Source organism: Salmo salar, chromosome 04, assembly GCF_965601325.2.
Source record: "Salmo salar chromosome 04, fSalSal1, whole genome shotgun sequence".
In the NCBI taxonomy this organism is placed as follows: domain Eukaryota; kingdom Metazoa; phylum Chordata; class Actinopteri; order Salmoniformes; family Salmonidae; genus Salmo; species Salmo salar.
In genome coordinates, this window is record NC_138294.1 from 23,920,309 (window position 1) to 23,941,425 (window position 21,117).

The following is a 21,117-nucleotide window of genomic DNA, read 5'->3' on the forward strand; positions in this document are numbered from 1 at the left end:
GGAGCCTTCACAAAACAATTGTGCCCATTTTTCGAGGTCTAATGCAAATTACTATCGTTTAGGTTGGTACTGTGTGTTCTCAGTGCACTGGAAGAGGAAGTTGTTTCTCCAAGCGTTTTTTTGTCAAAGCTGTGTCTTAATGTCGGATTAGAAAAATAACCGCCACTCAGGGCAGGTTCAGTGCCAAAATGTCTGATATCTCCCAAACGGGGTTTAGGCTTTCAGCTTTCAATGAGGTGCAGAGGAGTTTTGGCTTCAAGTGAAGAGAAAGGGGGGAGAGAAAAAATAGCTAGAGAGTGAAAAAGAACAAAGAAAAGAGATTGAGTGCAGATTATAACTCCCCTAGGGACACACAGCTGCATAATGGGGACATTTAAACCCCTGTTTCATTTATATTTCACTGGGTTATTGGGTGACAGTTTCTATAATAATAATAATTAAACACTGGGTGACCTAACTGACTGTATACAGTTTAAAATCTACACACCGAGAGAACGAAGGAGACAGCTATTCATTTTTTTTTCTCAGTGACTATCTGGTTTTAAGCTGTCAATCAAAGTCACTACACTAAGAGGAAGAGGATGCCAAGATACACATTCTTAACTTTCTTCTTCCATTCTTTTCTCTGTGTCTATCTGGGCCCGGATTCATAAACTGTCTCAGTGGGAGTGCTGATCTAGGATCAGTGTTTGCCTTTTAGATCATAATGGATAAGATTATATGGACAGGAGAGGACCTGATCCTAGATCGGTACTCTTCTGAGATGTTTTATGAATACAGACCCTGTTTTTTAATCTGTCAGTCACAGACACTATAAAAGGATGCCAAGCAACACAGTCTGAAAGCTAGAGAGACTGTCAAGAATGTTATTTTAATGTTTTGTTTTGTAGTTCTGGTGACAGGGACATGGCCTTACGTCTACATTGTGTTCAAACCAACGTCAGTCAAACCCGGCAGATGTAGGCCCAACTATCCCAATCCAATAAAGGATTACTCACTGGGCACACCACGTCATTTCAACGTGGATAATTGGGTAATATTTGGTTGAGACGTTGATCAATGAGATTACAACCTATATTCATCCACTCAAAAAGACAGCCAAAAGTTAGTTGAATTTCCATTGTGTTACCACTATGTTTTCAACCATCTAAAAGCACAACCAAATTCCAGTGGACTTTTTTATTTATTTTTGGTTTAGTTGTCACCCAAATGTCTATCACTGCGCTTTCAACCATTTAAAACCACAGCAAAGTTAAAAAGGGAATACAATGTCAGATATTTTGTTTATTTGTACAACAGATTAACATGTTATCACTGTGATAGCAGCAAAAAATGATCTGGATTGTAGTTGAGATTACATAAAAAATACATGGCACAGATTATTACAGCAATTGTGAAGATCTCCACAGACCTGCAATGACCTACGCATGCTATCTTAAACATGCAGGCTTTATATGATTACATATAAGAAGAAATGTATAGTTATAGGAAGCTCCAAATGTTAAGGTTGGATGTTACAATAGTTTGTAAGATACAATAAATCACCTACAGTTAATGCTATTACAAAAGTAATATTAAATTGTGTTTGGTTGACAATGCAACCAAATATCAACATTTAAAGGAGATCTACGGCTTGGAGAGTTCCATGAGCTGAGCCATTGGCTTAATCACATTCTTTAACTTTTATTTGTAGTTGAGTTGGTGAAGAGAATCCAACGTAATTTGTTAACTTGTCGACCAGTTCATAAACATTTTATTGTGTACTAAACAAAAATATTTACGCAACATGTTGGTCCCATGATTCATGAGCTGAAATAAAATATCCCTGAAATGTTCCATATGCACAGAAAGCTTATTTCTCTCAAATGGTGTGCACAAATGTATTTACATCCCTGTTAGTGCGTATTTCTCCTTTGCATAGATAATCCAGACACCTGACAGATGTGGCATATCAAGAAGATGATTAAACAGCATGATCATTACACAGGTGCACCTTGTGCTGGGGACAAGAAAAGGCCACTCTAAAATGTGCAGTTTTGTCACACAACACAATGCCACAGATGTCTCAAGTTTTGAGGGAGCGTGCATTTGGCATGCTGACTGCAGGAATGTCCACCAGAACAGTTGCCAGAGAATTTAATGTTAATTTCTCTACCATAAGCTAACTCCAACTTCTTTTTAGAGAATTTGGCAGTACATCCAACCGGCCTCACAACCGCAGACCACATGTAACCGCACCAGCCCAGGACCTCCACATCCGACTTCTTTACCTGCAGGATCATCTGGGACCAGCCACCCGGACAGCTGATAATTGATGTTGGATTCACGTCTCCATCTCAACCAAAAATCTAAGTTAAAGAATAGGAATAAATGAAATAAAACTTTAAATGCACTTTAAATAAAGTTTGCTTTAATTATATTCATTAACTTAGATTTTTTTTGTAGACAAACTGGAATTAAAGCCAGTCTAAGTCAGTGGTACAGATGGAACTATCCAAGCAACCTTTAAATGTTGCTATTTGGTTGTGTTGACAACCAAACACAATTCAACATCACTAAATAGCATTACATTTGAAATCCAACCGAGCTTGAAACCCTAGGCCTAGTGTCTATTTTTTGTTGAATTCCTTGTTGAGTTGAAACATTAGCTGTGGATGTTATACTGTATAGGCCTAAATAGTATCTTTGATGTATAAGTGATAAAGTATGGTCACATTTCATTTGCTCTGTTTAACCTTCCCTTTGGAATGACTTCAATAGCAACAGTGAATATATTTCATGTTTAAGTGGAGATCTCTCAACAATTATTCTGACGATAGCACATTGGTTAGTCAGTGACAAATATCGTTGCTAAGCAGGGCTGGGATTGGTTAAAACCCTGGATGGGAGATCAAAGGGTAGCTGTACATCAATACATTCTCCAGTAGGAGGCCCTGACCAGCATATCGTTTTTTTTCTTCTGATCTTGGGTATAACGTTGACGATCTGACGTTGTTTTAGAGGTTTATCTCTATTGACATTTGGTTACCATGATCCTGTGGTTGTAATTTCCCCCTCAAAAAAACATTTTATGTTGATGAATTCTTTCAAATCCAATTATTTTCCACATCACAATACGTTGCGAAATGACGTTAAAACAACTTTGATTCAACCAGTGGGTAAGGGCCAGTTTCCCAGACACAGATTTTGGCTAGTTCTGGACTAAAAAGTATGCTCAATGGGAAATCTTAATTTAAATAGCTATTTAGTCCTACATTTAGGCTTATTTTGTGCCAGGGAAACTGGCCCATACAGAACTACTTGGTTTACCAGACCAATATACCTTGTGTTTTTCTTACTTCTCAGAAGATGGACCTAGTTAAGGCTGTATGGTTTCAAGAGGTGTAGTACTGTAGTAATGATAATGGTTTGAAGAGGTGTAGTAGCCTAATGATGATATGGTCAACAGGAATCACTTTTATCCAAAAGCGATTTGAAGTTAATTATTTCAAGCAAGTTCACCATCTGGACCTGACCGTACAGATTAAGACTTTATTTTCCAGTTCATTTTAGTTTCTTAATTCACACTAACGAGAGAAGCAGCTGAAAAATCCTTGCTTTTTTCCTTCTATTAGCCTAAACTTACATGAATTGGCAGTCTCCAAATAACCCCTCCCAAAAGTTGATGACATCTTCAAAAGACACTACATAAAATGAAATATATATCAAGGAGTTGTCTATAAAAATGATCAACTTTTAAGTGTGGTACTATTGACTTCAATGTATCTTTGAGAAGGTCAAGCGCTGCTTGCTGAATGACTCTAATCCAAATGTCACAGCAGAAAGATAAGCAGTCCCAATGAGCCACGGTACGCACATTAGCAGGAGAGCGTCCTGAGTGTTCCAAGCAAAAGAGACACACACGGACACACACACCGCACATTAGCAGGATAGCATCCTGAGTCTGCCAAAAGATTACCAGCAGTCCTCTTGGGTCAAGCTTTTAAACCCTCTCATTTCCTGATGTCGGCCTAAAGCGAGCGTATGTGTGTGCCATCTTACTTAGAACCTAATTTACCAGCTTCCTTCTTGTGTGTCTCCATCCTGCAGTAATAAAGCAACTCATGTACTTGCTTTTAAGCCCATGGCAATATTCAATCTGCATGAAGTTTTCTGGCTGGTCAGTTGTCAAGCTATCCTGAGGGACGATCTCTTTAAGGACATTTCAAGGTGACCCTTAACTGTAACCCTCTGAAGGTCACTCCGGGGTTAGGACGTGGTGACACCAAGTCCTTGGTGTCTAGTGTCATCGCCCATCTGTCTTATACACTGTGGACTCTGTGGACTGACAGAAAAGACAGTGAGACTGACAGGTTTTCAAAAGTATTATACAGTAGGCCTTCAGTCAGACATATGTCAGGATTCTACATGGGGGGGAAATATCTCCAGACTGACCAGCAGATAAACTGACGGTGTAGTGTACTGCAGTTTAGCCACAGTGGGAATGTGTGTGGCTTCCCCAGGCCTCCTCCCCTGAGGCGTGTTTTGAGAAAGCAGAAATGAGTGAAATAACAATGGCTTGGACACAAGCCATTCCACTTCAGAGCTCAAAAACTCAGACTAGCTCTCCTCCTCTTTCAACAGCTCCTCTGTAGGAATTGACCAGGAAAGAAGAAGTATAGCAACAAACGCCCACCCTGCCTAACAACAAGACGACAGCCAGGCGGGCGAGGAGGAAGTTAACGAAGGGCGGCTCGGCCAATAATTGACGACTATCACAATGCAACAAGTGGGAAATTGTGGCACGTGTGTGTGTGTGTGTGTGTGTGTGTGTGTGTGTGTGTGTGTGTGTGTGTGGTGCGCGCGTGTGTTCATTCTCGCTGTGAACGGCATCGTGAAAAGCTTCTCTCATCGCAATGAACTTCGCTGTGCATAAACTGTATCAAGAGAACACCCAAGATTCCATCCCCATTTGAATAACATTTGAAAAGAAGTCAGCGAGAATGACTGCTTTTTATAAGTACTATACTGTAGGCGTCAGTGGAGGCTGCTGAGGGGAGGACGGCTCATAGTAATCGCTGGAATGGCGTCTAATGGAATGCTATCAAACACATGAAAACCACGTGTTTGATACCATTCCATTCACTCCATTCAGGGCATTATCATGAGCCTTCCTCCCCTCAGTACTCTCTATTGGTAGGCCTTTAGTCCGGCACATGTCAGGATTGTACATGGGGGAACAAAATGTATTTTAACAGGATTTCACCCAACACCTCCAGACAGTGTAGCCACAGTGGGAATGTATGTGCTGCTTCCCCCTGAGGGGTGTTTAGAAAAAGCCTGATTTAAAATGCAGTTGACTCGCTTTTTCATCTTCTAAATGAAAACAGAAATTTGTGAAATAACAAAGTCTTGGACACGAGCCATTCCACTTTAGAGCTAGAGCTCTCCCCTTGCCGAACAGCAACAAACACCCACCCTGCCTAACAACAAGATGACAGCCGGGTGAGGAGGAAGTTAACGAAGTAACAATAATTGGCGACTTCCGCGATGCAATAAGTGGGAGATTCTGGTGCTTGTTCTCTCTGCCGCTGTAAATGAACTGCGTGTGTGTGTACATGCGCACGGCGTGTGTGTGTGTGTGTGCGTGCATTCTCGGTGTGAATGGCATCGGGGAAAAACTTATTTCACCACCATGAACTACGTTGTGCATAAAGTGTATCACTAGAACACTCAAGATTCCATCCCCATTGAATAACATTGGAAAAGAAGTCAGCGAGCATTGCTCCTTCCCAACGATAATAGGAAAGCTATTTAGCTTGACATTGTGCTGGAGCCCACTGTGTATGCATAGGCCATTACTCATTTGGGAGATGGACCAAACATAATGTGAAGAATTGTGCTTTATTTTCCCCTTTACTGTTGCATGGTGTAACTATTAACTGTACCCTGGATTTGTCCCAAATGGTACCCTATATAGTGCACTACTTTTGAAGGAGTTGGAGCTTCTGTAGTGCAGGGGAGGTTAAGGGAGGACATGATAAATCTGTGTACAGTACACACACAGAGAGAGCTGTCAGAAAGAGAAAGAGTGTGTGTGTAGGCCTTTGCGTGTGTGTATGAGAGTGTATTTAGGAGTCACTTATTATTTAGCCCATGGCCAGCTCAGTCTTTCATTGGTGAAACGCACGCACACACACACCCATCACTGCTTCTGACCAGCTCCCACAGCAATTAGAGAAGCTCCCAGGACAAAAAAGAAGTGTGTGTGTGCGTGTGCACGTGCGGCAGAGCAGGAAATCCAAAAGCCCAGACCTGGGGGCTCTGCTGGGAGACTGTGACACATCCTGATTCCTACAACCTGTAATATAGAAGGGATACATAGATAGCCTTCCCTCTTTCTCTCTCTTTTCTCTCTCTTCCATCCTTTCATTCCTCTCACTTTATTTTACTCTCTCTGTCACTCTATCTAATTGTCTTTCCTATTCTTAGCTGAAACAACTCTTCCCCTCGACTAGATTACCAATAATGAATTACATGTTGGTGCAGCGAGGAGAAGGAAATGAACATTCGTTAAGTTGAACACTGACTCTATTAAAGAAAAGCAACTCTTTTTTCTTCCTGGGTGTGTGTGTGTGAGAGGTCATTGAACCTCTCCGTAACATTGTTTTCTTGAGATAAGATGTTATCCCGGGAATCTTCACGGGAATGTTATATTATTCCCAGTTGGGAGTGTTAAGACCCTATTTTTACACAGGCACCGTGACAGGACGGCTCTGTGAATAGTCAATTACATCTGCTCAGGTAGAGAGAGCAAATTGTTACTTTGATAGATTTATCCTGTGAGATATCATTAGGACCCCACAGAAGGACGGATCTCATCATGTCTCTCATTCATCTCTATTCATTTGCTGAGTACAGATTGATGGAGTCGGCTGTCTACTACCGGTGGGAATAGGTTTGTAACGCAGGAAGGGGGATATTCTCTTCAACAGCGACGTTGATGTCCCACCGACACCAATCATGCATACCTCTGTTCTCTGACCATGAACACAAACTAAGATGTCTTCCAGCGTGCTTCAGCCCTCTGTGTTTCTCCCCAAAACGCCTGATTGACATCTACAGAACCGTGAAGGAACTTCCTGTCTCTCTGTCTAATTGGCGTGCAATCACATACCATTTCCACAGCCACCCAGGATATTTGTCAGCTAGCTAGGCGACCGGCGTGACCCTCCTTGTCGGAGAGAAGCAGTAGCAGGTTGACTTCAACCAATCACATGCGTTTTCCTTCGGGGCAGAGCTGCCTCGAGAACATGATTCATCCCAAAAAATGTCAACCTGCGAAGCAGTAGTTATTTCCGCAGTGGTTATTAGTCTAACACACTGACTTAATGGGAAGAGACCAGTGTTTAATGATTATTATTTGGCTACACTCTCCTGTCCTGTCTTTCAACAGAGGAGACAGCTATGGAGTGTGTCACAAATTGCCTGTCCTTCCTAGTCGGAATGTAGGGAGGGCGGTGGATGGGTCTTTGCGTTTGTGCGTATGTGTCTGCTACAGATTGCCTGGATCATCTTTTCCTACACTCTTTGGAAAAAAAGGTGCTGTCTAGAACCTAAAAGGGTTCTTCGGCTGTCCCCATAGGATAACCCTTTGAAGAACCCCTTTTGGTTCCAGGTAGGACCCTTTTGGGTTCCATGTAGAACCCTTTCCCCAGAGGGTTATAAATGGAACACAAGAGTTCTACCTGGAACCAAAAAGGGTTATCCTATACGGACAACCAAATAACCCTTTTGGAACCCTTTATTCTAAGAGTGTAAGGTAGATTTTTTTTTTTTTACACCATCAGTGCTTTGCCTTGCCATTTCTGAATTTTAGATAATAGATGGGTAAATAGATAAATAGATGGGTAAATAGATAAATAGATGGGTAAATAGATAAATAGATGGGTAAATAGATGGGTAAATAGATAAATAGATGGGTAAATAGATAAATAGATGGGTAAATAGATGGGTAAATAGATAAATAGATGGGTAAATAGATATATAGATGGGTAAATAGATGGGTAAATAGATAAATACATGGGTAAATAGATACATAGATGGGTACATAGATGGGTAAATAGATGGGGAAATAGATGGGTAAATGGGTAAATAGATGTGTAAATAGATAAATACATGGGTAAATAGATGGGTAAATAGATAAGGAGAGTGAATGTTTTGCGGATGAAAAAGGTTTACATTTCAGTTTGAGATTAGATGAGGTTTTACCTGTTTGAAATGGAATAAATATAAGACCATGGGGAAAAAGTCAATGCCTTAACATAAATTGAAACTCATCTCTTTGTTCTATATTAAAATCGGCTAAACAGAATACATGTGATATCTTTAAATATAGTCCATTTTCATTAAGCTGTCAAAACGATCCTCTTTCAAATTAAACGTAAAACTACTAAAACATATGACACATTCAGCACACAGCTGAAGATGTCTTTTGTTTCTAGCCATGTTCAGTACACTCCATCTTCTGTAGTATACACTGTACATCAATTTTAAGGTGCGCGCAAATCGTCTCACAAAACTATGAGCGTTTGCGCTCTCATGTGTTGACATACAGTGGAGTGAATATTAAACAAGACGCCTCCGGTTAAAAAAAATAAACGTATTTGTCTTCTGTCGTTCTCCACCCTATCCCTTATTTCCGTTGTTCGTAATCAATGATAGTATGTCCAGCTGTGAACTATTTAGCTTGTTTCCCACTAGGGAAAAGCAGATGGGATGTGAGGCATCGGGATCAGTAATATGCTATTTCCCAGAAATCCACTTCACCTCCCTTAACGGGCCCAGCTGTGATTTGTCGTGATGCATCACGTCTTGTAGACATTTGTGGATGATCTGTTCTTTCCAATCAGAGGCTTCGGTGGTGATCTGTAGTCAGCGGATGCAATCAAAGGCCTGTCGAGGTAGCTTTTGTTGATTGTGTGTGCGCGTGCTCGCTTACATGTTTTTCCATCAACGGCTTCTGTTACCTATCAAACAGTCTCTTAGCATGTGTGTGTATAGCTCATTTATACCAGAGCATCTATGTCAAGCAGGAGGCTCATTTTACACTGAATTTCCTGTTTCTGTCCCTATCGCCCCGGTGACAATTTCACACTTTGTTGACAAGCCCCTGCATGGTGTCATATCTTTCCTTTCACATCGGATTCCATCGTCCCAGACTAGCATGCACACGGACAGGAAAATAATGGCTCTGTAACGCTGATATGCCCTTCTGTTACAGGCTTGGCTTTTACATGAATAACAAACCGTTGTGACAACAATGTTGTCAGTGAACCATCAAATGGACATGTTATAGTAGTTTTAAAATAAATAAAACAAGTACATTTTTTTGTGTGGGGGGGGGCACTATTCTTTACTACAACTCAATATATGACCTTTGACCAGACAAAGCTCTCATCGTATTGTATCGGATCATACCATATATCAGGAATTTCTCAAGGGGCATAATCCAGTAATCTTATCTGCACTACTTCCCTGTGGACCTCAGTGACACTAAGAGAACTGGGCAACCAAGCTCAGTTGGTCTTGTGAAGGGACAATACTGTAGTTGAATAGAGGTGGCATCATGGGTGTGTTGAGTGACGTGAAACGTTAACGTGGCAGATAGAAATAGACTGAGTAGAACTGACAGACAATCGCATCTGTATCTGAACGTCCCGTAACCTTACATCCTCCACGTCACGCCTGGTAGAATGGATAAAGCCAGGGCTGTACACTTTGGGCTCCACTGAAACCCAGCAAGATAAACACCATCTAGATGGAGATGGGGTTGTGGATCCACAGAGTTACATGGAGCACTAGATGAATGGTTGCAGTTTCAGTTCGTGACTCAAACCGGTGTGCACGGCACCTACTACCATACCCCGTTCAAAGGCACTTATAAATCTTCTGTCTTGCCCATTCACACTCTGAATGACACACATATACAATCCATGTCTCAATTGTCTCAAGGCTTAGAAATCCTTCTTTAACCTGTCTCCTCCCCTTCATCTATACTGATTTGTGGATTTAACAAGTGACATCAATAAGGGATCATAGCTTTCACCTGGTCAGTCTATGTCATGGAAAAAGCAGGTATTCCTAATATTTGTACACTCAGTGTATATCCATTTGTATATGTGAAATATACTGCTCAAAAAAATAAAGGGAACACTTAAACAACACATTCTAGACCTGAATGAAATAAATAATCTTATTAAATACTTTTTTCTTTACATAGTTGAATGTGCTGACAACAAAATCACACAAAAATAATCTATGGAAAACCAATTTATCAACCCATGGAGGTCTGGATTTGGAGTCACACTCAAAATTAAAGTGGAAATCCACACTACAGGCTGATCCAACTTTGATGTAATGTCCTTAAAACAAGTCAAAATGAGACTCAGTAGTGTGTGTGGCCTCCACTTGCCTGTATGACCTCCCTACAACGCCTGGGCATGCTCCTGATGAGGTGGCGGATGGTTTCCTGAGGGATCTCCTCCCAGACCTGGACTAAAGCATCCACCAACTCCTGGACAGTCTGTGGTGCAACGTGGCAATGGTGGATGGAGCGAGACATGATGTCCCAGATGTGCTCAATTGGATTCAGGTCTGGGGAACGGGCGGGCCAGTCCATAGCATCAATGCCTTCCTCTTGCAGGAACTGCTGACACACTCCAGCCACATGAGGTCTAGCATTGTCTTGCATTAGGAGGAACCCAGGGCCAACCGCACCAGCATATGGTCTCACAAGGGGTCTGAGGATCTCATCTCGGTACCTAATGGCAGTCAGGCTACCTCTGGCGAGCACATGGAGGGCTGTGCGGCCCCCCAAAGAAATGCCACCCCACACCATGACTGACCCACCGCCAAACCGGTCATGCTGGAGGATGTTGCAGGCAGCAGAACGTTCTCCACGGCGTCTCCAGACTCTGTCATGGCTGTCACGTGCTCAGTGTGAACCTGCTTTCATCTGTGAAGAGCACAGGGCGCCAGTGGCGAATTTGCCAATCTTGGTGTTCTCTGGCAAATGCCAAACGTCCTGCACGGTGTTGGGCTGTAAGCACAACCCCCACCTGTGGACGTCGGGCCCTCATACCACCCTCATGGAGTCTGTTTCTGACAGTTTGAGCAGACACATGCACATTTGTGGCCTGCTGGAGGTCATTTTGCCGGGCTCTGGCAGTGCTTCTCCTGCTCCTCCTTGCACAAAGGCGGAGGTAGCGGTCCTGCTGCTGGGTTGTTGCCATCCTACGGCCTCCTCCACGTCTCCTGATGTACTGGCCTGTCTCCTGGTAGCGCCTCCATGCTCTGGACACTACGCTGACAGACACAGCAAACCTTCTTGCCACAGCTCGCATTGATGTGCCATCCTGGAAAAGCTGCACTACCCGAGCCACTTGTGTGGGTTGTAGACTCCGTCTCTTGCTACCACTAGAGTGAAAGCACCGCCAGCATTCAAAAGTGACCAAAACGTCAGCCAGGAAGCATAGGAACTGAGAAGTGGTCTGTGGTTACCACCTGCAGAACCACTCCTTTATTGGGGGTGTCTTGCTAATTGCCTATAATTTCCACCTGTTGTCTATTCCATTTGCACAACAGCATGTGAAATGTATTGTCAATCAGTGTTGCTTCCTAAGTGGACAGTTTGATTTCACAGAAGTGTGATTGACTTGGAGTTACATTGTGTTGTTTAAGTGTTCCCTTTATTTTGAGCAGTGTATAAAGAATATATTTCCATATAAATGTACACTACCATTCAAAAGTTTGGGGTCACTTAGAAATGTCCTTGTTATTGAAAGAAAAGCACATTCTTTGTCCTTCTTTAGTGCTATTTGAACATTGGAGTGATGGTTGCTGATAATGGGCCTATGTAGATGTTCCATTTTAAAAAAATCAGCCGTTTCCAGCTACAATAGTGATTTACAACATTAACGTCTCCACTGTATTTCTGATCAATTTGATTTTAATGGACATTTCTTAGTGACCCCGAACTTTTGAACAGTAGTGTATGTATTACAAATACATTTACAAATGCATATTTTTGTATCCTAAAATGCATCCCCCCAAATATATTTTAAATGTATATTTTTCTTTATCAGACAAAGTGAGAAAGACAAATGACAAATAAAACCAGAGTGATTGCTTGTGGGCATGTCCACCTGTACCTCCACATGGAGCTAGCTATAAATGTGGGTCCACTACGCAGCATGCTCCTCAGCTCTCTCTCTCCCTGCCCTGGCTGGCCGGTGTGTCATTTTTATACGATGACTGCAGCAATCACTCATGCCGTCCTCACTGGTTGGCAAACCTGAGACACTCATGTCAAAATCAGATGTGAGCATGCGGGACGAAAGCAGTTCAGGTAATACTAGCAAGGTGATTCAGGGAAGATGAGGTGTAGACTTGAAACAGGCGTTTGTAAGTGGAGGCATCCAACAAAATGTTTAGTGGCTGGGTTCAGGGTTTATTGGCCAACAGAGGCCCTGACAAACTGGAGGTAAAGATGCAGAGAGGGAACCAGGGTAAGATGTGTATGCACTGCCTTGCTCCTTTCCAAAGCTCTTGAACACAGCAGTCTCTCTGGGTGTACCTCCGTCAGAAGTCTTTCCCCTTGTTAATCTGTGGAGGATAGAGCACCTCAGAGGATGACACCTATTAAAGAGCATGAAGGGTAGGAAGGAAAAGAGGTTGGGGGAGAAGAGACCGAAAAAGAGTGTTTGAGTGCGGTGTCCCACAGACCTCTCTGAACCCTCTCCTGAGACTCACCATATCAACACCCTCTAGGTCAGACGCAGGCCAATCAATTTACCTTCTCATTCTACCGTCCTCTTCATCACACACACACTTGTTTCAAGGCCGGGGAAAGAAGGAAATGCCAGGTTCTTTTATTACCACTTCACTCACTCACTGCCTTTTTGTCAGGTGTGAGTGTTTGTGGGAACAATTTCAAATTCTGTATACATGTCTACCTACATGGGAGGCTGTTTTGAGTAGCACACCTAAAAGGCATCTAATATGGAGTTATTCCATTTCTCTCACTTTGTTCCTGTCCGGGTCCAACCATCAGCTCGATTTGCAAGCAGGATTCATTTTTAAAATGTTGTTTAACTAGGCAAGTCAGTTAAGAACAAATTCTTATTTACGTTGACGGCCAAACCCGGATGACGCTGAGCCAATTGTGCGCCGCCCTATGGGACTTCCGATCACGGACGGAAGTGATGCAGCCTGGATTCGAACCAGGGACTGCAGTGACGCCTCTTGCACTGCGATGCAGTACCTTAGACCGCTGCGCCACTCGGGAGAACATGGGGTCCAGTGAAATTGAACAGCATAGTTTAGTGTGGGGTATTGAATTGACCTGCACATTGCATATTCACAGTATTACACACATCACTTCATGTCCAGCAGATCTATGCTTGGATATCACCCAAAATATTATTTGTCTTTTGAGGAATTGGAGATTTTGTCAAAGTAATAAACTAAAAAGTGAGACAAAGCCATAAACAGACTGTACACTTGAATGATTTTAAAACATTGCTCGTAGTTTTATTTGGTTGACATTGCATGTGCAGCACACAATATGAAATGGTTTAGTGTTTCAGTACCCCAACATTTGTGACCTAACATGGTACTAATACGTTTAACATTTAGAATGACAAAATCAGTAGTTGGTCTAAAACCGTAAAACTCTAATTAAAACAGTAACAATTGGAAGCGTATCCTGATTGTGATTTTTTTAAAGAGACCACAGTAAAAGTAACTCCATGTGACACAATGTAAATTTCTATACAATTTCACAACTCAATAAAAATCACTTTTTGCACTGTAAAAGACAAAAGCAAAACCTTTCCTATGAATGTTTCTATATGATTTTCAACATTTACAGCAGACATACTTGAGTTCCTCTAGTCATGGTAGGTTGAGGGGATGAGTAGACATCAAAGCACCCACTCTTTCTTTCCCAAGGTGAGTGTATTCAGCCTGTTCCGTTGAACATCCCAGAGTTAATAGAATTAAAATCGATGACGAACTTGTTTCGTTTGGGCTTGAACTGCCTGGGAACAGACAAACAGCGTGATGAGAAAAGGAGAAAAAGCAAGTCACTCTTTTTGTGAAGCTATGAACTTTTCAGGGAACTTTTTCAGCACAGGGACTGGTTTTGAGTCTGACAGACAATAGGGGGAGAGGCAGCAGGGACAAAGATGAAGGGGAGATAGTTAAGAAGAAACTCATAGCTTCAGATTATTTTTCTCCCCACCCTTCAACTTAATATCCTCCTGCGCCCAGGAAGGAGCTCTGGGGGGGTCCAATTACCCACAAGCCCCCTGGGGAGAGGGGGTGTAGGGTGGGGCGGCCGCCCCCTCTAGGAGGTAGACGCATTCTGCCCCCCCCCCCCCCAATCGCCCCTCGCCTCAACCCCCTGCCGAGGTCCCCAATACCAGCAGAGAGAAGACTCCTGTCCTAATCACTCTTATGCCTCTGTCCCTCTGTGGGTCAAGCGCAATAGAGTATCACAGGCTACATCCCAAATGGTACACTATTCCCTATGTAGTGCATTACTTTTGATCAGTGCCTAGGGTACCATTCGGGACATAAAAAGTTTTGTAACAGTTTCCATTACTGCAGTGAAATGGCAGGCCACTAGCCTTTCTATAAAGTAGTTTCTTAACACCTTGCCGTGGCGTACGTGCCCAAGCAGAAGAGAAGAGGCACTGTAGCGTCACAGTCCACCACTGCACAACACACTAAAAGCCTTGGTGCCTTTTAAAATGCCACCACTAATAGCATTCCAGGACACCTTTCTTTCTGAAGACAGACCCACCGTCCTGCACAGACACACCCTCAGCCTGTTTAGTCGCGCACACACATGGAATGAATGCTGCTTGCAAACCTGCTTTTAAATCCCAAGGCCAAAGATGTCCTCACTAAAATCAAATGTAATGTCACATGCGCCAAATACAACAGGTGTAGACCTTACCGTGAAATGCTTACTTACAAGCCCTTAACCAACAATGCAGATTATTATTATTATTTTTTAAAACCTTTAAAAAAATTACAAAAAAGTAACTAAATAACGAGGCTATATACAGGGGATACCGGTAGCGTGCTAATGTGCAGGGGTACAGGTTAGTCGAGGTAATATGTACAGTACCAGTCAAAAGTTTGGACGCACCAAACAAGGGTTTTTCTTTATTTGTACTATTTTCAACATTGTAGAAAAATAGTGAAGACATCAAAACTATGAAACAACACATATGGAATCATGTAGTAACCAAAAGTGTTAAATCAAAATATATTTTAGATTCTTCAAAGTAGCCACCCTTTGCCTTGACGACAGCTTTGCACACTCAGCTGTCATCAAGGCAAAGGGTGGCTACTTTGAAGAATCTAAAATATATTTTAATTCGTTTAACAATTTGTTTTGGTTACATGATTCCATAGTTTTGATGTCTTCACTATTCTACAGTGTAGAAAATAGTTCAAATAAAGAAAAACCCTTGAATGAGTAGGTGCGTCCAAACTTTGACTGAAACTATACATGTAGGTAGGGGTAAAGTGACTATGCATAGATAATAAACAGCGAGTAGCAGCAGCATAAAAAAAGGGGGTCAATGCAAATAGTCCGGCTGTACCACTTGCCGTGTGGTAGCAGAGAGAACAGTCTGACTATGGTGGCGGGAGCATTTGACAATTTAAGGCCTTCCTCTGACACCGCCTGGTATAGAGGTCCTGGATGGCCGGAAGCTTGGCCCCAGTGATGTACTGGGCTGTATGCAGTAACGTCTGTTGTGCATTGTGGTCGGATGCAGAGCAGTTGCCATACCAAGCAGTGATGCAACCAGTCAGGATATTTGATGGTTCAGCTGTGTAACTGAGGATCTGAGGACCCATGCCAAATCTTTTCAGTCTCCTGAGAGGGAATAGGCATAGTCTTCCCATCTTCACGACTATCTTCATGTGTTTGGACCATGATCATTTGTTAATGATGTGGACGCCAACGAACTTGAAGTGCTCAACCTGCTCCACTACAGCCCCATCAATGAGAATGGGGGTGTGCCCGGCCCCACTTTTCTTGTAGTCCACAATCAGCTCATCTTGCTCACGTTGAGGGAGAAGTTGTCCTGGCACCACACTACCAGGTCTCTGACCTCCTCCCTGTAGGCCGTCTCATTGTTGTCGGTGATCAGGCCGACCACCGTTGTTGTTGGCAAACAATGATAGTGTGGCCACGCAGTCGTGGGTGAACAGGGAGTACAGGAGGGCACTAAGCATGCACCCCTGAGGGGCCCCCGTGTTGAGGATCAGCGTGGCAGATGTGTTGCTGCCTACCCTTACCACCTGGGGGCGGCCCATCAGGAAGTCCAGGATCCAGTTGCAGAGGGAGGTGTTTAGTGATGAGCTTTGAGGGCACTATGGTGTTAAATGCTGAGCTGTAGTCAATGAACAGCATGTTCACATAGGTGTTCCTTTTGTCCAGGTGGGAAAGGGCAGTTTGGAGTGCAATGGAGATTGCGTCATCTGTGGATCTACTGGGGTGGTATGCAAATTGTAGTTGGTCTAGGGTTTCTGGGATGGTGTTAATGTGAGCCATGATCAACCTTTCAAAGCACTTCATGGCTACAGACGTGAGTGCTACGGGGTTGTAGTCATTTAGGCAGGCTACCTTGGGCACAGGGACTATGGTTGTCTGCTTGAAACATGTAGGTATTACAGACTCGGTCAGGGAGAGGTTGAAAATGTCAGTGAAGACACTTGCCAGTTGGCCAGCGCATGCTCGGAGTACGAGTCCTGGTAGGCCGCAGGGCTTGTGAGTGTTTAACCCGTTTGAAGGTCTTACTCACATCGGCTATGGAGAGCGTGATCACACGGTCATCCGGAACAGCTGGTTCTCTAATGCATGGTTCAGTGTTGCTTGCCTCAAAGCAAGCATAGAAGGCATTTAAATCGTTTGGTAGGCTTGCGTCACTGGGCAGCTCGCTGTTGGGATTCCCTTTGTATTCCGTAATAGTTTGCAAGCTCCACCCCATCCGACGAGCGTCAGAGCCGGTGTCTTAGGATTCAATCTTAGTCCTGTATTGACGGTTTGTTGGAGGGCATAGCGGGAAAACAGTCTTGTAGCTTAGTATCTGCATCATCAGACCACTTCCGTAATAAGCGAGTCACTGTTACTTTCTGCCCGAGTTCTTGCTTCTAAGCAAAAATCATGAGAATAGAATCATGGTCAGATTTACCAAATTGAGGGAGAGCTTTGTATTCGTCTCTATGTGTGGAGTAAAGGTGTTCTAGAGTTTTTGTCCTCTGGTTGCACATTTAACATGCTGGTCGAAATTAGGTGAAACGGATTTAAGATTTCCTGCATTAAAGTCCCCGACCACTAGGAGCACCGTTTCTGGGTGAGCATTCTCGTTTGCTTATGGCCTTATACAGCTCGTCGAGTGCGGTCTTAGTCCCTGCGTCGGTTTGTGATAAACACTCTTGGTAAATAGTGTTGTCTACAGCTTATCATGAGGTACTCTACCTCAGGCGAACAAAACCTTGAGACTTAATTTTAGAGATCGCGCACCAGCTGTTGTTGACAAATAGACAAACCACTACCCCTCGTCTTACCGGAGGTTGCTATTGTCTTGCCGATGCACAGAAAACCCAGCCAACTGTATATTATCCATATCCTTGTTCAGCCATGACTCGGTGAAACATAAGATATTACAGTTAACCTCTTTGGGCTAGGGGCAGTATTTTGACGTCCGGATGAAAAGCGTGCCAAAAGTAAACTGCCTGTTACTCAGGCCCAGGCTAGGATATGCATATAATTGGTAGATTTGGATAGAAAACTCAAAAGTTTCTAAAACTGCTAAAATAAATATCTGAGTATAACAGAACTGATATGGCAGGCGAAACCCTGAGGACAAACCATCTCCCCCCCCCCCCAAAAAAAAAAAATTCCAATGGCTTTCATGTTTATTATGAGGCCAAAACCTCCCAGATTGCAGTTCCTAGGGCTTCCACTAGATGTCAGTCTTAAGCCTGAAACTCTTTCTAGTTTTTGGATAAATGAGGTAGAATTTGTAGTTTTTCTAAGTGGCTCCCATTTTGGCTGTAGTGTTTTCATGTGCGTTGATGAGAGCGCGTTCTTTGTTGTTTATTTAGACAATAACGATTCTCCGTCTTAAATTTTGTTTATTTACGTATTAGGGTACCTTAGGTTTGATTATAAACATTGTTTGACTTGTTTGGATAAGTTTATTGGTAACGTTTGGGATTCCTTTTGTATGCATTTTGAAGGAGGGAAACCGGTGGATTATTGAATGAAGAGCACCAGCTAAACTGAGTTTTTGGGGATATAAAGGACATTATCGAACAAAAAGGACCATTTGTGATGTAGCTGGGATCTTTTGGAGTGCCAACAGAAGAAGATCTTCAAAGGTAAGGCATTTATTATATTGCCATTTCTGACTTTTGTGGCGCACCTACCTGGTTGAAATATGTTTTTCATGCTTTTGTATGCAGGACTCAGATAGCTGTCCTCAGATAGTCGCATGGTGTGCTTTCGCCGTAAAGCCTTTTTGAAATCTGACACAGCGGCTGGATTAACAAGAAGTTTTATTTTGAAGTATAACACTCGTACTTTCATGAATGTTAAATATTTATATTTCTGTAATTTCAATTTCGCGCTCTGCAATTTCACCAGATGTTGTCGAGGTGGGTCGCTAGCGGAACACCTGCGCTAGAAAGGTTAATGCCCCATTGGTAGGATAGTCTCGAACGGAGCTCATCCACTTTATTCTCCAGGGATTGCACGTTAGCCAGTATGAGATGGTAAAAGGTGGATTATCCATTCGCCAATGAATTCTCAAAAGGCTACATTACAGTCCAAATAACATTGACAAATTACAGTACATTTTACAAACACAAATTGTATTTTATTTCTCTAATTCCAATCTATGGAAATGGGACAGCGCTCAACCAACGTGAGTAGAGGTTCTACCAAAAAAAGTAATCATAATTGAAAAGGCGTAATACTCACCATTTAAAAATGTGTTTTATTTAAACAGGGTTAATAGATTAACGTTTCGGCCTTCAACGAAGGCAAATTCTAAGGGCAGTTCAACTGGTTATACGGCGTCAACACTGATTCAGACATTGGTTCATTCAGATTGTCCTCAAGGTCAAAAACGTCCCTTGAAACTTCTATTGAGTGAGATCCAGTTAATAGTCCAATTTAATACACACTTTCGGTCCAAACGCCAACGGCTAGAGAAGATTGATAGAGACGGAAAGAAAACGGGAGGTCGGAAAGGAGGAATAAAATAGTCATTGCAAACGTGTAGAAGGAAGTACATGATCAGCTAGCTCAGGGATTTGGCCTAGTTTCCCAAACTCTGTCCTGGGGTCCCCCTGGGCGCACATTTGTTTTTGCTCTAGCACTACACAGCTGATTCAAATAATCAAAGCTTGAGTTTGGGAAACCCTGAGCTAGAGGACAACCTGAATAGCTGTGTATGCGCGCATGTAGAGGACATCCTCAATAAAACCAGCTATTGGAGTTAACCTCTACACCTCCATAGACAGGTACCCCATATGAACAAATCTTCAAATATTTCTATTTCTGTATTAAAAAATATATATAATTTAAATCAGTGTATGTACATTGCAAATGGCACCCTATTCCTTGTAGAGTGCACTACTTTTGACCAGAGCCCTATGGGTACTGCCATAAAGTAATGCACTATATAAGGAATAGGGTTCCATTTGGAACGCAAACCTATTTATTTTGTCTCCTCTGGCTTCCTGTCTCCATTAGTAAAAGTCTTAGTTTATCTGACGAGGATGAAGTATTAAGACTATTTAAATACCTGAGCTGCAACCCTGTGTGTTTAATGTGGCTCAGTGGGAGATTTCCATGCCTACTGTGTGTGTGTGTGTAAAGTAGCAAAGGACATTTCAATGGGAATCAATGATAGAAAGTTCTGTTTGTTCATGTACCTGCAGATATGGACGTTTGTGGGTGAATTTTTATTTTTCCCAGTGTGTATGTGTATCTAGAGAGTATGTAAGTCTTGTTCGGGGTCTATACAGTGTGTTAAAGTCTACCTCCTAATTTGTCGACTGGCAGAGCTTGTGTTTTCTTCTGCCACGTGACATTACGTTGCAAAGTTTATTTTCCCTGACTCCTAGCTCTTGTGAAAATGGGTAACATAACAGGAGAAATAAAAACAAAAAAGGTTACGATGGTGAAATACACCATCGTGGAAACTGGTGCTGCTCGACTGAAAATCAGCAGTTTGGAAGGATTTGAGTCATTGTGGACAAGGAGGACAACCCAGTAGATGGATGCACAGCCTGCAAAAGTGCAACAGGTATTCGTTTCCAATAATTCAGTTGATTATTACATTAATTCAGGCTTTCGTTCATTTCGACCATTCACAGCCATATCAAGTTTAAACCTGTGCATCTGGTAAAAGTAGCCAATAGCCTACTCAATAAATGAAGGCTATTTTTGCAGCCTACTTGATTCTGGGAATTGTTCAAGTTTCAATTAAACTATGACTAATCGAAACAATATTGAATGTAAAGGTATTGTTTTGTCGGCTATAGGCTTTCATTTGGTAATAAGAATGCCAAAGATCCTTCTACAGGCCGCATCGCATTGTAAAAATATGAGGATAAAATTCTTAAAGGGGGACTGAACTTCCTGATTTGGGCTTGGTCATTAAGTGCTGCAGCCATGACTGAAGCCAAACTAGAGTTGTACATTTGTCTCATTAAATGCTTCCAATGTTTGTATATGAATTTCTAAAATGTATACACTGAACAAAAATATAAATGCAACATGGAACAATTTAAGATATGACCAAGTTACAGTTCATATAAGGAAATCAGTCAATTGAAAAACATTAGGCCCCATCCATGGATTTACATGACTGGGAATACAGATATGTATCCATTGGCCACAGATGCCTTAAAAAAAAGGTAGGGGTGTGGATCAGAAAACCAGTCGGTATCTGGTGTGACCATTTGCCTCAGGCAGTGCGACTTCTTCGCATAGACTTGATCAGGCTGTTGATTGTGGCCTGTGGAATGTTGTCCCAC

The 21,117-nt window shown here is 42.5% G+C and overlaps 1 protein-coding gene across 3 annotated transcripts in view; it reads right to left on the bottom strand.

The window, feature by feature from the left end:
* Positions 1-13,547: 13,547 nt before the first annotated feature.
* The window catches only part of LOC106602441 (deoxycytidylate deaminase), a 42,092-nt gene continuing 34,522 nt past the window's right edge, over positions 13,548-21,117 (bottom strand). For all 3 annotated transcript variants that reach the window (XM_045716631.2, XM_014195083.3, XM_014195082.3), the window contains one exon: positions 13,548-14,081. In XM_045716631.2, coding sequence (XP_045572587.1) covers positions 13,936-14,081 — 146 coding nt within the window. In that variant the 3' untranslated portion in view covers positions 13,548-13,935. The remainder of the gene's footprint in view (positions 14,082-21,117) is intronic.